A 17,790-nucleotide genomic window follows, 5' to 3' on the forward strand; every position below is an offset into this window, starting at 1 on the left:
TCCACGCAGGAGAATCAAACTGTCCACCTCTCTCTCTCTCTTTTTACACACAGTCTTGTGTAACTCCCCCCCTCCTCCATCGCTTCACTTCCCTTCCTCCCTCTCCTCGCATCTCTCCCTCTCTCACACACTCACTCACTCACACTTCCCTCTCCATCCTCTCCAGCCCACCAGAAGCTGTGAATGGGAGACAGCTCCTCGTATTTCGCTCCGCTCAGTCAGAGTGGAGGCTGAGCAGAGCGCACGGACACACAGGCTGCGACCTCCTGGCGTCATGTAAAGTACTGGAAGAAGAATAGTGGATATATATATTTTTTCATCTAAGGGACTGAACCAGGCTTTTAAAACTACTTATATACACGTGAATATATATATTTTTTTAACCACGGGGATTTTCTGTGCGCGCTAAAGTGACCATGGCGCATTTTACGCACTGCAGGTAACCAGTGTTCTGGAGGCTCAAACAAAGCAAAACATGGATTAAACAGCAAGTGGTTTTTCACTTTACTTCGGAAGAGCTCAAATGGCGGCACTTCGTAGAAAATTTGGCGAGGACTACCAGGTGGTGAACACAAACCGGGCGACCACCTTTGCCGCGCCGGTGAAGAAGAAGCGCCAGCGCTTCGTGGACAAGAACGGTCGCTGCAACGTGCAGCACGGAAACCTCGGCGGAGAGACCAGCAGGTACCTCTCTGACCTCTTCACCACTCTGGTGGACCTCAAGTGGCGATGGAACCTGCTCATCTTCATCCTCACCTACACGATCGCCTGGCTGGTGATGGCATCCATGTGGTGGATCATCGCGTACATCAGGGGAGATCTGAACCACGGCCACGACTCGTCCTACACCCCGTGCGTGGCCAATGTTTACAACTTCCCCTCCGCTTTTCTGTTCTTCATCGAGACCGAGGCCACTATCGGCTACGGCTACCGGTACATCACGGAGAAGTGTCCGGAGGGCATCATCCTCTTCCTGTTCCAGTCGCTGCTGGGCTCCATAGTGGACGCGTTTCTCATCGGCTGCATGTTCATCAAGATGTCCCAGCCGAAGAAACGCGCGGAGACGCTCATGTTCAGTCAGGACGCGGTGATCTCTCAGAGGGACGGGAAGCTGTGCCTCATGTTCCGCGTGGGGAACCTGCGGAACAGCCACATGGTGTCCGCTCAGATCAGGTGCAAACTCATAAAGGTAAGACCAAGTTAGGTCTACGAAATAAAAAAAAACAATAAAACAAAATAAAAACAAAAACAAAAAAACACTTGGAAAAACACTGAAAATCCCAAAAACACTCGCTGGAGTAAAGCTGCATTAATATTAACATGCACATTTCTTGCTGCTGCTGCTGCAAGAGAGAGAGATGTCCTCTCTCGGAAGTATGGAACAGTTTTTTTTTGTTTGCATGCTGTGCAAATAAGCTCAGAGGTGGTAAAACGCACTGACAGTCTTTTATTCCCTTTATAGTTTCCTCCCAAACTGAGCCCACAAACAGAAGGAACAGTCATGCACAGTCATCAACCTTTCCTCTATTCAAAGATTACATGTAAGCAGGTCCCACTACACAATATATGCCCTGTTAAACAAAACCAGCTTAAGGTAGCATTACCATAATCCCCCAGCTGCAGGATGGGGAGGCTGAGTGGCAGCCAGGTGCATCTCAAATCCTGAGGTAAGAGCGTAAAAAAGGGGGGGCTGGTGTTGGTCTCTGTGGGGTCTGTGCAGTGAGGATGTCTGGCGTAAGTTCTCCCTCTTCAGCCGGCGACACCTGTGCTAGATAGGTGTGTATCAGTAAGTGGATGTGACACAGAGATGGGCCCCCGAGGAAGGCTCAGTGAGTCACACCACAGATCGCTGGAGTCAGTAAAACAGCCATCCTGGGAGACATAAAAAAGTATTTACTGCATCTATAAAGAATCTTCTTTCTTTTCCCTGAGATATAAAACGAGCCAGAAAGCTTTGAAAATCTAAGTGAAAGATTTAAAAAAATTTTAAAAAACTCTTTCGAATCCTCCTTCCTCTGACTGTGCCACGTTCCACTAATGAAGAACTCAGTGGATTTTTATTTATTTATTTATTTAGGGGGGAGAACAGCTAATGAACCTCACAGTCTGAAAACAAGCAACAATGCAGAAAATTGCCTCGTAGCGCAGCAGAGGTCCACTGGCTCCCTCCACTCTTTTAATTATCATAATAGCGCTCCATTCAGCCACATCCATGTTCAACGTGCAAAATGGCCCATAAAGAAGACAAACAGCATTAGTGAGGTGCTTGGAGCTTGTTTATGTCGGCGCCCTCCGCTGCACTGCCACATCGAGCACAGCGTCGGTCAGCTTAATGATGCATGGAGAGAGGCAGGGCGAGGAGCGAGCTATTCCCAGGAAGCCAACAGCCCCATAGGCACAGAGTACAATCACACGTGTGTGCGCACTGATCTCTCTCTGATACAGCGAGTTTCAGTTTGTCAGCACAACTGGAACTGATAGAGAGAAACGTCTATTTTAAATGTGTTTTAAAGCAGTCAGATGTAGAAGAGGGCCTATCAGGATGTGCGCTTTGCATCACAAAATAAAAATTCATCGAATCTCTGGGAATTTTTATTTTTTTTTATCTTGAGGAGACACTTTGCTTCCCCTTTCCATCTGTAGTGCAAGAAATCCAGTCAGTAAAAACTCCTGACACCCTTTTATCATTTCTACACCCACTCTCTCTGCGAAACACAATAAAAACAGCATCCACTGTGTGCTCCGTAGTATTTTTTTTTTCTCTAGTTTTGCTCCAGGGCTCTGTGGTCTAACCTTATTCTTTCGCTTCACAGACTCTCTAACCGAGAGAGATCTTTTGCAGCAGCTCTGCCGCAGAACAAAACACAAAAAAAATGTAAAGAAATAAGTGTCACTGTGCATGTATGTTGTCTAGGCGGAACACACCTTTCGATATAAAATAAAAATCCATAATGATTATATCTTTAAGCAGTCACATCTCTGGCTGAAGGCTTTCAGTGCAGTCCCTGTACGGAAATGTTGGTGGTGCTGTTGAACTGCAGCCCTCTTCGAGTCAAGCCTCGTCATATAAAACACTGGCAGAGGAGAGAGCGTTTGTGAAAATGTTTTTTGTGAATCCTTGCGCATAAAGATGCATCTGCAACACACAGACTCTAATCAGATGCCACTCAAACTCTTCTACAAATACAAAAGAACAAGGTTTCATCGTCTACGCCTGGTGGAGTGAAAATGTTTTTTTGTTTTTTTATCTAAAACTTCTGTTGGTTTTTATGATTAAGACTCCAAGCTGACTGCGCTTAAAGGTCCTCTGTAGGGACTCAGCAGAGCTCTCACCTCTGCAGAAGTGAGTACAGAATCTTTGAAGTAAATAAAGGATGGTCGTGACTCGATCTCCTGTCAACTACTGTGGGCATGTAGCAACCACAGCATTATCTCTGTCCACACATACGGAGGCTCTCGGAGGCGATCGTGCACCTGAAGCCTGCGGCGTGCTCAGCGTCGAGCAGGTAGTTTAAATACTGAGCTCTGACAGATAAGTTAGTTATTGACTCCCACTGCCACTTAAGGGGTTAAAGGAGCTCATTTTCCACGTGTGTTGTGTCCTTGGATTGTTTTTTTCTCCCTAAACTTGCAGAAGTAAGGAAGCCATTTACGGCGCAGATCAGCGGGTACTTTTCTATGCTCGAGCTGACGTGGAGATCACCGGCTGATCACCGATGCTGTTTCTCGAGCTGTTTCTACATTGTGGGAGAAAGTCGTAACAAAGTTCACCAAACTCTATGCGAAGTGGAACTGTGAGATTTGCTCTCGTGCTTCGTTGATTTCATGAATGTGTGACTGGAGGCCAAAATTAAATTGTTGTCGATGCTCAGGTTTATCCGATACTGCAGCGGTGCTGTTTCTCGAACATCATACTGAAGGTTATTCCAGGACTGTCGTTTGAACTTAATGAAAAAGTGACAAAGTCTTAAGCACCCCGATCCAATTTGTATAATATTATCATACTGCTCACCTATGTTTTCACTCATTCCTTTTCAGTTTTCTGTCGCTGCTTGTTTCAGTGATGAAACTAAAACACTTGGTTAGGTTTAGGAAAACACGGTTTGGGTTAAAAAAACACCCTCTGACAACATTAACCCTGTATTTAAAAGGATAACCTCTCCCATGTGCATCAATGTTCCAGACTTTGCCTCATGTCGCAAAGTTGTGACATTAAAAAAATGTGATTGGTCAGTGACATCAGTAATTATGATGACACCTGGAACAACACCAACACGGTGTCAGATTGTGCCAACGCTCTTGTCCTGCTGCTGGGTGATGTTTGTGTCTCTGTTTGGCAGCGTGTGGCAGCAGCAAGTTTCTCAAGGCTTTCTGTGTCTCCGGTATTTGAGTCTGTGCGCGCGGGAGGTTGTTCGGGATGACTGTCAGAGAGCCAAGTGTCAGCAAAGTGTCAGCTAAAAATTCCCACTACACCAAACTTCATGTGCTTTCACACTAATCTTTGATTAAGAGGAACCCTGACACGTTAACCTGGTTAGAACGGTTTGTCTGGGCTGGTGTGAAAGCTGTTAATCCAGCTGTCAACAAACAACCAGACTAAGTCTTTGTGATAAAAAAAAAAATAGACTGTATAATCCATGAAGACAAGAGGTTAAAGGTTTATTCACACCTGACTTTTAAAGTTTACACGATGTTCCGTCTGAAGAAAAATGTTTAAGGCTGTGGTGTGATGTCACTGCTCATCACGTCCTCTGATGAGATGCAGCAGGACACCGTTTTCTAGTCGCAGCCTAGAGGCCCACTAAACATGCATATTTTATTCACCTAAAGAACACTGGTATATTATATACCACATAAACTGACCAATGAGAGAACAGCTTGCTCATGCATTGCATTTGCCGTCAGCTTTTCGAGAGACAACCGCAACAATTGCATGGTATTTGTCGAAAAAAACAAAGCAAAGTGCCCCTAAATCTACAGAGCTCTGCGACAGTATAAATGACAAAGCTGGTCCAAATTGGAACCACTTGTTTGCGCGTGCCGTGTTTAGACAGCAAGTCTGTGTGCCAGGGCTCTGCTGAACTGTCGCCGGTGATTACTGGATGACAGCAGACAGTGAAATGAAGGCAGAGATGGACCAATGGAAGCTGTCATACAGAGTCCCACCATAAGCAGCTGAGATGCAGCTTTGCAGAGCGTCCATGACGGCCTCAGAGGGCAACCTGGTGGAACATCCTGGCTCAAAAAAATATGACAGTGGTGTTACTGGGAGACGAGAGGGAGAGTGGGAGGACTGATTGAAAGTGATGGAAAGAGCTGGAGAGAGACTCGCAGTAAGAGAGGGGACGCATAAAAAGAATTACCAACAGATTTTTTTTCCTTAATATTTTCATTGTATGAGTGGTGCCTTCTATTTCAGAGATATACAAGGGAGCGAAATCCCCTCGGCGGCATATCTCCTCAGAGGATTGCAGGATGGACTATGTAGGCTAGTCTCTAGAACTAGAATTGATTTCCATTTCTTTTCTAATAGGAATAGAGATGCAATTATACTATCAGACTGTGGAGGGCTGGAGAAAAAAGGCTTGAAGCCCCGCAGTCATTGATTAGCGGGCCCCAGAGCCAGAAAACATTAAGACTCCAGACCGCTCAAGGACCCCTCTCTCTCTTTTGTTGTCTATACTTGAATAATTCTATGCAGATGTATAGGGCGTACTTCAGTAGGAATGTTCATCCTCCACAAAGCACAAACACACAGCGGCAAAAATAGTTTGACCTGGGTTTTCTCTCTCAGAGGCGTTCAAGAGACAGAATGTGTGCGCTGGACTGTGCATTATTTGTACTGTGCCATAAATTTACAAGCATTAAAAATATAGCAACATTACTCTTGAATAAACACTACGTCCTCGGGCTCCTGACAAAAACAGCGTACGAGTTATGTAGCAGTATATTTTTCCACACCCGAGTAGAAATGCGAGGCAGCGCAGTCACAGCCGAACACATTTTTTGGCCAAGAACACTGATGCGGCGCTTCTGCCAGACGCCGCCAATGTCACTGTGTGTCACCCTGAGGATTTGAACACTGTGTGAGGACGGAAATGAAAACCAGAGCATCTATAACTGCTGAAAAACTGTTTTAATCCTGCTTTGACTGACATGTCAACTGCACCAACCTGTAAGCAGCCAAGTCGCCGGGATGAAATGCTGACGGTTCTAGCAAACGTGTCATATGATGTTCACATGTTTATGTTTATGACATGAATTTCTTATGGGGATGTGGAGCAGAAGGTAGTACAGATAAGCTGCCAGGCTCGCGCCCGCAGTTTGGGCCCATGTTTCAGCGTTTGTAGGTGTGAAACTATCGGATATTTTTAAGGACACCGCGGGCCAATTTCCAGCCGTGTTTATAGTGACCAAGACAGATATTTTAAGCCAAAAGCCCCCGCCAAGTGTGTTTTTGTGCCACTCCTACAGTGGGCCCGTTGAAAATCACAAGAGCAAAAGAAAATAGCACACAATGGTAGATAACAAAACACAATGGAAAATCAATCTAATCAAATCAAAATAAAGGAAAACACAACAACAAATCAGGAGTTACAACTTTTATCAGAAAAGGCAGGCAGGTTTTATCAACAAGCATTGTTTGCTGATTGGCCATCATTCAGATGTTATAGTGGATCCCAGTGCTGTTGTCTAGTAATGGTTGTTTTTCTTGTGGTTAATTTGCACTTCAGGGGCATTGTATACGACCAGACCATAAGCACAGCACTGTCCTGAGATAACATTGAAAATTAAATCTAAAGAAATATAAAGTTGCAACCGTAAGAAATGTAAAACTTCAACATATCTGTGGTTTGCAGAAATGTACATGGTGTACCTTTTATATGGCAAGGTGGGAAGTGAGGTTGTAAAGGTTGGAGTGGTGGATGAGTTTGTAGTCTCTCTGACTTGAAAGCCAGAGGCTCGAGTTTTCATTCAATTACTGGGGAAATAACATTGGCACTGAATGTTGTCCCTGAAAGGGGATGATTCAGATGAATGTGAACTCTGGTGAAAACTTTGGTCGCTCCTAAAACTTTTGACGCCGCAATTTGGCGTCTTCTTTGTCAGCAAGTTATAACTTTGGTGAGTTAGAAATGTGAAACAGTAATTGGTTGGTGGGAATTTTGATGGGCTATGATCCAGGAGAGGAGAAGAATGGATTCGGCAGAAGACTCAATGATGTGTGTGAACAGCTGTCCCATCACTGCCCACCTGAACCTGAGAAAACAGCTAGGGGACATTTTTCATGGGTTATCTGCAGCTTTCCTGCTCTGGTATCATGTAATAGTTTCTTTATTGTTTGTTTATAATGAATTTCTTTTGCCTTGGAGCAAAGCTTCTGTGGTCTCTCATGTCAGAATAGCCAATAACACGGCACAGGTGTTACCATTAAGCTGCATTTCTGTTTATTACATCATAAAACAGTGGCTCACAGCAGCACAGGAATTGCTGCTCACTTGGGTAGCAGTGTGAGCTGCAATCAAATCACTTGCTCAGTCGTCTGACCACAGAAGCAAATGTTGTCAAACGATAACTAAATTGTGGGTTTGCTATATTAAAACTTTGCGTGGGTGTTCTTGGAGAAAAAGAGAGGACACGAGCAGCTGTAACAGAGTAATCAGAAATGTGGTGGAGTGATAGTGCTGTATAAAAATCAAAAGGAAAATGGAATATTTGAGTAAATGTAGTTGGTTACTCTCCAGCACTGTTTCTGACACGTTTACATACAGTCCATTAGAAAAGGAGAAAACTGTGCAGTCGACCTCTCGTTGGATTGTCCAATCCATTCGACTGCTGATTTGATTTAATTCCTCTCACTCAGTCTTTGCTGGACTGGATGAAATGTTAAACTGGCACAACTTTTCTGTACTAAGTGGGCAGACAGTATCTGGCAGTGTGAAAGCCTGCGTGAATCGGCTGGCTTGTCAGTTGACCTGATTGCCTACAAGCTCCCCGAGCCCCCCTCTCAGGCAACTGATTGATGAGGACCTGGCGGAGCATGGACTGGAGTTGAGTAGGAAGATCAGGCCACTCTAGGTATAATCAATTTTATTTATCACCTGTCTTCATCCATAAGCATCATTCACAACAATGAAATGCTCCTTTTGTGCACATGAGACAAATCCATGTTGCCTTTCTAATGATAATGAGCAGCTGACAGGTTGACTGGGTTGGGGAACACTCGATGCTATGGGTAGAATTTCGAACAGACACTGTTTTTTGCGGCTCCCAAAGGTATCAAAGAAAATGGGTGAAAAAATCCCTGTCTGGATACGTCAGCGCTCTGGGAGAGAAATCAGTTTATTTTGCTGGGTGCCACATGTACAGAAAAGATAAAACAGTAGACACGCTCAGCTATCTCAGAATCTTTGTGCATGAGGAGGCGTAGGAGAGTGCCAACGGGGGCCTCAGTAAGGATCTTTGCCTGTCAATGTTTGCATATAGTCATCCATCTTTTTAATCCTAAGTGACAAAGACAGAAAGTGCAAAGTGAAATTTCCCCATAGCTGGTATTAGTTAACCGACACGGAGGAACGATGCCAAACAGCCTGTGAGCACCTGACAGTCAACAATGCCCCCCCAACACAAGAGCCGTTCATCCAGCATAAATCTAGAGGAACATCTCATTGATATTCACTAGAGATAGAAATAGAACGCAATGTTTTCTGGCAATGTAAAGCTTGTTTAGTCACACTTCATTCAGTTTGCGTCTCGGAGGGTTTAACTGTACGGCAATGTCACTGAGAGGTCAGCCTGAAGCTGGCTGCTAGATGCAGTACTGGAGTGGTCTGCATGGGTGGATGAGAAGGCAGAATAAGGGCTGCAGTAATCTCACCGAAACACAAGCTATTTATGAATGAGAATGATCTTCTCTACCACTGAGCATGACATGAATCCCTGTCTTTTTTCTGCATGATTCCACAACAATATTAGATGAAATGTTAAACAACAAGGTTAAAAAAAAAACTGTAAATATGATGCTATAAGTGTGCTATGTGCTAGAAAAATAAATGTAAGACATTGGAGCACAAGTATTCAGACATTACTTCAAAGTACTTCTCACAGTTGCCTTTAATCTCATTGTGCTTTTAGTTTTATTAATGGTCCAATTACATTTTTGATTGGCCAATCGTGTTATAGCAGGCCTGTCAAGCTTTATATTTCTTTTCTTGCTGAAATCTGGAGGGTCTTCTTTGAATCTAATAAAATCTAACAACACAAGAGCAAAAGTGTAAGAAACAGATTAAACAGTATGTTTGTGAACTCCAACATGTTCTGGAAATATTAGTATGTCCAGTTTACCACCTCTAGTACTAATCTAAGATAGTTAGTCTTTTTCCAAGGCCAATGAATAACATGCAGTCGTGTCAAACTAGAGCTAACTAGTTCTATATTACAATTGAAGAATAATGGTGTTTCTTTATGTCCATATCTTCTGCACTGATCATCAACTGATGATGAGGATGCACACTTTTCGCCTGAGTCATGTAGGCCTAGTGCTGCGTTTAGCCTCAAACCTAGAGTAGCGGGCTAACTAGATCTTTATTTCCATTCAAAAATAATGCCGATTTTTTCTTTCCATGTCTTCTGCCAGGATCATTAGCCGAAGAGGACGTGCACTTTTTTGCCTGGGATCTGTAATTTTATGTTTAGCCTCAGAAGTTTAGCCTTCAGTTCAGAGGCTTGTTTTTATCTGCTTATGTCAGAAATAAACAACAAAAATAGCAAATCTCCTACCAACAATATAGCAGACATTAAGGTGTATGTCCACCATATGGCTCCATAGGAGGCTGTAAAGGCGTAGCAACAGTAAACGTGATTTAACTCACGTCCGATATTGTGTGCTGATGTTAAAAATGGTCCACTTTTCTTACTGGCTCATTTAGAAAGTCTGAAAGAGGAAACTGCCTTTGTGGGAGTAATGTGTCGATTATTTTGGGAGTTAGAAAGTGAACAAAAGATCCAGAAATGGCAGAAAGGGTTGTAGAGAAGGGGGTGGGACTGTGTGTGGATTTGTGTGGGTGATCATCATGAAGCTGTGTGTGGTTTAGAACGGTGTACGTGTACGTGTGTATGTGTGTGTGTGCGTGCATGTGCTTGTGTGTGTGTGTGGGTGAGTGGCTTGTGGCTGACACATCCCAATTATTTGTTGGAGGTGTAACAATGTGGCAAAAGAGAAAAGAGTATAAAAATTAGCTTTTGCTATTACATCTTTTGTGAAGACAAAATCAACGTGGCACAGATTTTTGTTGTTGCTATGTTGACTTATAAAGAAAGTTTTCTAATATCGTGGATTAAAAAACACAACGTGAACTTAGCTTCCTCTAAAGCACATCAGTCTGTTCTTTGCAGGGCTGGCCACACTTTCAAGTTTTTTAATACTGAAATATTTCACATGATTCATTTATTTCAAAAGCTTCAAGCCTCTTATGTGAGTGCAGAATGTTAGAAAATGGCACGAACTTTACAGGGAAAAGGGTAAAAACAGACTGTTAAGCGAGGGGAGCAAACAGGAAGAGAAAAGGTGAACAGACTGATTAGACACAGTAAGACAGGAGCGGAGAAAACACATCCACTGTGTTGCTGCTCTGCTTTGGCATCATCTGAGCCATTAAATACTTCAGCACCATGTTGACAGTTTGTGGGCAAGTCCTGTCCACATGTCTCATGCGTCCACCTGCGAGTTCTACATGAAATTGTTGTGAAGTGCTGAGCCTGTGGTCACTGCAGACAGGGAGGCGGAGGATGTTCGAGAGAGAGCAGATAGCTGAGGAGAGAAAAACATCTTGCATCACATGTCCAGAGTTTTCACATAGTATATTTATTTAGAGAATGAACACATCACACCTTTAAATTGAAGCCATGTAAGAGTGGGTGCCATAAAATGCTACAACAGCTGCTGGTGAAATCAGACACACAAACCTGCAAACAAATAAAAATAAAAAATAAAATGTACAGGTTTCAAGTTTGAACTTAATCCTTGATCTTGAATTTTGAAGCATCTTGCCTTTAACGTTGTTTTGCAGCGTCTATCTTCCACGACGGTACTAAAGATTTGTGTCCTCTTAGTAAGACAATCCGTGCCACATCAGGAATCTTCCTTCCTCTGCTTTGGGATAAAAACCCATCTAATCCTCTTCTTCTTTTGTCTTTTTTCTTCTCTTTGTTTCAGTCTCGTCAGACACCCGAGGGCGAGTTCCTGCCTCTGGACCAATGCGAACTGGATGTCGGCTTTGGGACGGGTGCAGACCAGCTCTTCCTGGTGTCCCCTCTCACCATTTGCCACGAAATCAATCCCAAGAGCCCCTTTTTCGACCTGTCTCAGCGCTCTCTCATGAACGAACAGTTTGAGATTGTTGTCATCCTCGAGGGCATCGTGGAGACCACAGGTGAGGGATTGCTCCCGATTTAAACTTCCCTTCCCATCACTTCCGTTCTTTACTCTGCTCACTCTTAATCTAAATGTAAATTTATATTAATATCAACCCACATAACAGTTCTATCTAATAGATACTCGTAATCTAGAATGTGGAATCTCATTTCACTGCCTTCTCAGTTTTGCATATTTGAAGAACACTGAAGCTTAAAATACACTGAGAATGAGAACAACACATGAGGGTAACGTCCTGATTGAATTATGAGGGATATTTTATTACTTCAGAATTGGTTTATGCCCACCCTATGCATAATAAAAGCCTGTGGTCATAGATGCGTGTGTCACATTGATGAATGAGCTGGGGGTTCAGTAGAAGTTCCACTCCATTTTTCAGATGACAGCTGAGAGCAGAGGTAATTCTGAGCCTGCGAGACGTTGCCATACAGCCACTACTATAAACTACAGGCAGCCTCTGTTGCATATTTAACAGAATGATTCTTCCCTAAAGTCCAATACAAATAAATCCATCTTGCTCTTTTCTTTTTAGCTCTGCCTCCATCCATCCTCCATCACCCTCACTTTGCCACATCTATGGGAGGAACCACCGAGCTGAATAGGCTTAGAGCAGAAGGGAGGGATCAGCGGGGAGACGTAGAGGCATGCAGGCAACACGGTCTGTGCCCTGATGATAATACCATTAAATCAGGGTGCAGCCACATGTTTTAGTGTCGTAGTGCTGTGGCACTCAGAGCTGAGGAGTAGAGGAGGGGAGGCCTGGCAGAGTCACCTTCAATGGGCCCCGATATCCCGTCATCGTCACACTCACGCACATCCCATTAACCCGAGCACATCAAGAGTTATCCTCTGACATCCAGCCGCTGCTGACACAGCTGTTCAGCTAGTTGATTGTCTCCAACTCATTCCATGTTTCCACCAGACCTGACAAATTACATTTCCATTTTAGTTCATGAGGCAGAATTGATTTGAGGAAAATTAATGTGTTTTTCCACAAAACTGTTTTTCTGCAACACATATGAGCCTGAACAGGTGCGAGCAGTAGAGCTGGACTGAATGCTATCATTTTATTTTACAAAGTTTCTATTGAGGTTTTCTGAGAAACATTCAAAAGTCTGTCGTCATACTTTATAGCTTCATTGCCCTGAAAGAAATTCTTGAATAAAATGGCCGATTTGAATGGGGAATAGCTGGAATAGCTTTTTTGTTATTATGGTTATATAAATGTAGTTTATTGTACTGTTAGATTGCTGCTAGACAGCCCTTTTAATACAGGTGCGGGTCGGTTTTTGTCTGCAGCAGGTCGAAGAGCAAAGATAAAAAACAGCGTTACTTTAGTATTCAGCTTAAGTGAATGTGTAGATGGACAGAAGATGCAGACTCTACAGAAAATAAGACCGTCAAAGTTATGGGGCTTAATCTTATATGACCATTGACTCAAGAGTGTGACTAACCACTGTCAAGTTAAGTTGTTGACAGAAAAAAAGAAAACCAATGAACTTAAAATGTTTTTTTTTTCCTTGTCCCAAAAAACCCATTCTTATGATGATTAGGACTTCCCACATGATCAGAACTGATGAGTCTGCTCAGATCCACCCGGGCATGAGATATGGCAACCTGGACCCAATTAAACCGAATATCCGTTTGAATTTGGTTTCTAGGACACAAGAGGGCTTTGCAGACTTCTAAAAACAGCAGAACAGACTCTATGAACAGAGGATGCTTCAGTACAAACATGTAAAGCATTGAGTAAAGATTTGATGTAAGTCCCTCTACCCTTTGTTTGCTCAGACATATCAACTCTATAGGTTATATCTTACACAGATGACAACTCTCTGCATACAGATTCTTACTGCAACCCCATTTTGCACTGGATAAAAAAAGATTACCACCCACTAATATCTTGCTTCTGTCTTTAGTGGGAAAAGATGGAATCAGCACTCGTGTAGTCATGCACGTTTGTTGGCTTCAGCTTTGATTGGCAGTGATGGAAGCTCAGCACCCGGTTGGATATTTTTTTTTTTTTCCAGTCAGCTTTGAGCTTGAAAGAGAGACTGAAGTAAAAGATATTTTACACAGCAACCATTCTGTGCTGCTTTCTACAGTTTCCTGAAAAGAAAATCTGGTATAAAAATGATATGCCAGTGGTCAGATTCATATGGAGTCACATAAAAAGCAAAGCATGGCGCCAATGAAGGCTACTGCCAGGCATTTTACATAAAGTCTTCCTCACCCTGCACGCTGTCTGGGAGAGTGTTTGCATAGTTGTGCTGAGGGCTTTTATTTTTATGCAAGATGCAATAAACATTAAGCAGCTGGTTGAATACCCATATGACGCCTGAATGATGAAACTAAACTGGCATGCCTGTCAGGCTCTAAACCTGTAGTTTCCAATGCACTCATATTACTGCTGGCTTATGTATCCATAGTCAGCAGAAATACACTCATTCTCCTGGTGAGACAGGAGAATACAGCTTGAAAATTAAATCCCACTCTTAACCCCCATGATATAAAGCCAAGTCTCCAATTAACAATAAAAATGACCTTTGTATAGATGTTGGGACTATTGAAGGTTTCTGTGGATGGAGATGAGCAGTGAGCCTGGAATAGCATCAGGCTGTGACATAACACTGCACATCCCTCAGACTCCTACTCTACAGCTTACTGTAGTGTTTAACAGAAAAGCTCAAGTTGAAGCTGAGCCAGTGGATCAGAGAGAAAAAATATGGTCCAGGTGCCAATCGATCGTGAAGAGCCTCTGACACGCTTTCAAATGTCAAGGAAATTATTTTACAAGACCAGAGGTCAAATGAAAAATGTGTGTTTGTGATGCTCACAAGCATCCTGTATAGAACAAAACATCTTTTTTTTCTCCCATTTTGAATTGTGTTTGTTTCTGGGAAATTCAAATTACTCAAATGGTGCATTTCATTAGGTCACGTTTGCTAATTCTGGAATAGGGATGTCAGCAAAAGAGACTAAATTCAAGGTGAATAAAACTTTTAATGCACCTCATCTGTAAACATTTGTGCCTGACTGACATCAGATAGATTTTCATCAGCAATGGTGGAAGTGGTATGGTGAATTCTCATCCAGCAATACGAGTTTGACTGCAGGATCATTCGTGTTTATCCACCAGAAACAATCAGATTACTTAGCAATATTAGTTGTGAGCCAACGTTGGCAGTGACAGTACATGAGGAGAGTGTGTGTATGTTTAACTTCAAGTCAAATCTCAATATTAAGCACTCACCAGAGACTGCTGTTCTCACTCCTCTTTTTCCTTCATCTCTCTGTAATGACTCCATTAAATAAAGTACATTTCCCATCCAGCTCCAGTCAGCTGTCAACATTACCATAATGTGACATAAACACCACCAACAGATGTCCCCTCAGCAGATCGCTGCTGCAGTCAGGCTGATAAACAGGAGCGATAAATCTATTTCTTAATCCCAAAAGGTAAAAAGTCATCTCTGAGCTGTAGCTACTTGCCACAAAACACTCTGCAAATGTTTTTTGTTCTGGTATGAGAGACGGCCCCGTAGTGGTGGAAATTACATATTGTACATTGTACAATATTGTACATCATACATTCTAGAATAGAATTAATTAATGTTTTACAGATTGTACTGAAAAACTGTTTCCAAGGTAACTTCCCAAAAGGCACAGACAGCTGGAGGGAAAAAGCATGACTCTGCTCTGCAGAGGGACCAGCACTACAAAAAATCGTTGCCTCTAAGTACAGCATCCTCTAATTATGGACAAATATGCATGCTGTAATTAACAACTGCAAAAGGAGCATGACATTAGTTTGTCAATCGAGATTCATGCCCATACAATGCACAATCAACACTACAAGTTACACTAACAACATGTAAAGACAGGACCCATGGCTCTTGCCATTGATGTATCGATGCAGGGTTGGTGATGGGTGAATGTTAATTATGTTGATCCATAAAAAAGCAGGCAATTATCACAGCCAACATAAGCTACACTGGTAACAAGCATCGCTCACCTTTCACCTATATTAACAGCACAAATCGCTTATCACTGCACGGAAGCAAACAGCAGGAAGGAATATAAAAAACAGTTTATAAGTGGTATAAAAAGATGTTCTTGGTCTCATATCATTATTCCATTTCAGGACATCAAAGGTGACATGGTTAGAATACGGAGAGACATAAATAATAATAATAGTCGGATGTAATCGCTGTTTAGCTGCTTTCATGAACCATTTGGGAAGGGATAAGAATCCTTCCCCATGGATTTACAGTTTAAAGAGTATTTAAATCTCTGGCATGTGACTTAATGGGACAGGATGGTAGATTGTGCAGGAAGGAGCATGAAGCAGTGACTCCACAAGCAATAAGAAAGAGCAGAGCAGAAAGGAGATAATGGGGGAGAATAGCGCCCTTTCACATTCCTCTTATCAGCCGTAATTGTTTTGCTGGAGCTACACCACATCTATTTATGTTTTATTACTCTGTTGTCACTTTCTCGTAGGTATGACATGCCAGGCACGGACATCGTATACAGAGGATGAGGTTTTATGGGGCCATCGCTTCCTGCCGGTGATGTCCCTGGAGGAGGGTTTCTTCAGGGTGGACTACTCTCAGTTCCACAGCACCTTTGAGGTACCGACACCACCGTACAGCGTCAAGGAGCATGAGGAGAAGAACTCACTGCCCTCACCTCTGTCCACACCCACCCCCACACTGACTGACAGCCATGGCGCCCGGCGCGACCGCGTGTTTTCCGTGGATTGCATCAACACATCAGAGGAAAGGGGCCGTCAAGGGGGGGCTGGGGGTCGCCTGCCAAGCAAGCTGCAGAGAATGAGTTCATCTGGGAAGGAGGACCTGCAGAGGAAGGTGCTTCTGCTCAGCTCGCATCACTCAGAGAAGGCTTGCAGCACAGGAGACCTGCCCCTGAAGCTCCAACGCCTCAGCTCCTCGACGGGACCAGAGGCGGAGAATCGGCTGCAACTCAAGTCCCTCAAGGTGGGCTTCGAACCCATGACTCAGTCTACCGGAGACCTGTACCAGCACAGCCTAGCGCCCACGCTGTCCCCTGCTCCAGTCCCCATGCACAGCCCACTGCTCTCAGCTGGGCGGCCCGAGGACAACCTGCCTGCGAAGCTGCGGAAGATGAACGCTGACCGCTAAAGAATTCCACTGACCTCCATCCACAGACAGACAGGAGGAGACATGCATGGAAACAGATTCAGAGATGTCCTCTGAAAAAAAACAAAAAAACTGATGGTTTACTGACAATTGATTTTCTTTTTCTTGAGACACAACCTTTTACTGGAACTACTGTGATTTTTTTGTGTTTCATAGGGGAGGCATTCATGCAGGCTTTGTTACACACAAAACAAGAAGAAAACACCATGCTTAACGCAAACTTGATCATCCTGCGACAATTGTGCACGTATACACTAAATCCATTGTTTATTGTATGCACCACTACACTTAATAGTCAATCTTAGTTTTATTGAAATATAAATTATATTATGATTATAATAAATGCCATTTGATCTTTCTCCTCCTTGTGTTTTTATTGTCGTCACACCAATAAGAAGCTGATGGACTGATCTATAGTGCAACAGGTTTGCCAGATCTCAATAAGTAATAAACAGAGCAATGCAGTGCAGTTTTAATAGGCTGCTGTTAAGGCCCCAATTTTGTCCCCTTGGCAAGCTGGACAAAGTGCACGTAAGAGAGAGGATAATGTGCTACGCTGCTGCCGAGTGAGAGACATATGAAGAGTGTTTATTGGAGAACAAAGGCTGCCTAACACATTGTTCCAGACTAAGAGTATGAAGTCACAGAGGCATCACACCAAACACACCCCAACAATGGATTATGTGGTCGCCCACCCAAAATCCAAACTACTTGTCCTATCTTAATTTTCAAAGAGAGGAAAAATCCCATCTTCCTAGTAATTCCTAAACTCATAGCTGTGTCCTGTCAAAAACGCAGACCTCGTATCTTATCTCTATTCTTAAGAAATCCTAACGACAAATGTAAACATGAGACTTTAATTGGCAAATATGTAGACCAATGAATGCATTCCAAAGTACGTCCCAGACATTCAAAGCTCACAGGCTTAGCGATTGATGCTAACTTCTCTGACAGGAAACACATCAATGTTACTTTCTCAGGCAAACTAACATCAGTGTTAGCTCTTCCCAACAGGCTAACATGGGTGTTAGCCTCTCCAAGCAATTTACATTAATGTCACCACCTCCAACAGACTAACTTTAGTGCAAGTTTCTCCAGCAGACTAACATCAGTGTTACCTTCCACAACAGACTATCATCATCATCATCAGGTTACTTACTGTTTCAGTTGTGA

The 17,790-nt window shown here is 43.1% G+C and overlaps 1 protein-coding gene and 1 long non-coding RNA gene across 3 annotated transcripts; one reads left to right on the forward strand and one right to left on the reverse strand.

Annotated features, from left to right (window-relative positions):
• Positions 1-61: 61 nt before the first annotated feature.
• LOC119014321 (G protein-activated inward rectifier potassium channel 1-like) lies at positions 62-16,976 on the forward strand. 2 transcript variants are annotated; one of them, XM_037089372.1, is made up of 4 exons: positions 73-276; positions 440-1,189; positions 11,216-11,432; positions 15,938-16,976. In XM_037089372.1, the coding sequence occupies exons 2-4, from the start codon at positions 524-526 to the stop codon at positions 16,597-16,599; spliced, it is 1,545 nt and encodes a 514-aa protein (XP_036945267.1). In that variant the 5' UTR covers positions 73-276; positions 440-523; the 3' UTR covers positions 16,600-16,976. The 2 variants fall into 2 exon arrangements, with proteins under 2 accessions (XP_036945268.1, XP_036945267.1); XM_037089373.1 differs by lacking the exon at positions 15,938-16,976 and adding an exon at positions 11,967-12,344 and having other exon boundaries at positions 62-1,189.
• LOC119014323 lies at positions 10,403-11,193 on the reverse strand. The gene is made up of 2 exons (XR_005072934.1): positions 10,891-11,193; positions 10,403-10,810 (listed from the first exon to the last, which is right to left on the reverse strand). It is a non-coding gene; the product is annotated as an uncharacterized LOC119014323 (long non-coding RNA).
• Positions 16,977-17,790: the final 814 nt, after the last annotated feature.

Source organism: Acanthopagrus latus, chromosome 23 (assembly GCF_904848185.1).
Source record: "Acanthopagrus latus isolate v.2019 chromosome 23, fAcaLat1.1, whole genome shotgun sequence".
In the NCBI taxonomy this organism is placed as follows: Eukaryota; Metazoa; Chordata; class Actinopteri; order Spariformes; family Sparidae; genus Acanthopagrus; species Acanthopagrus latus.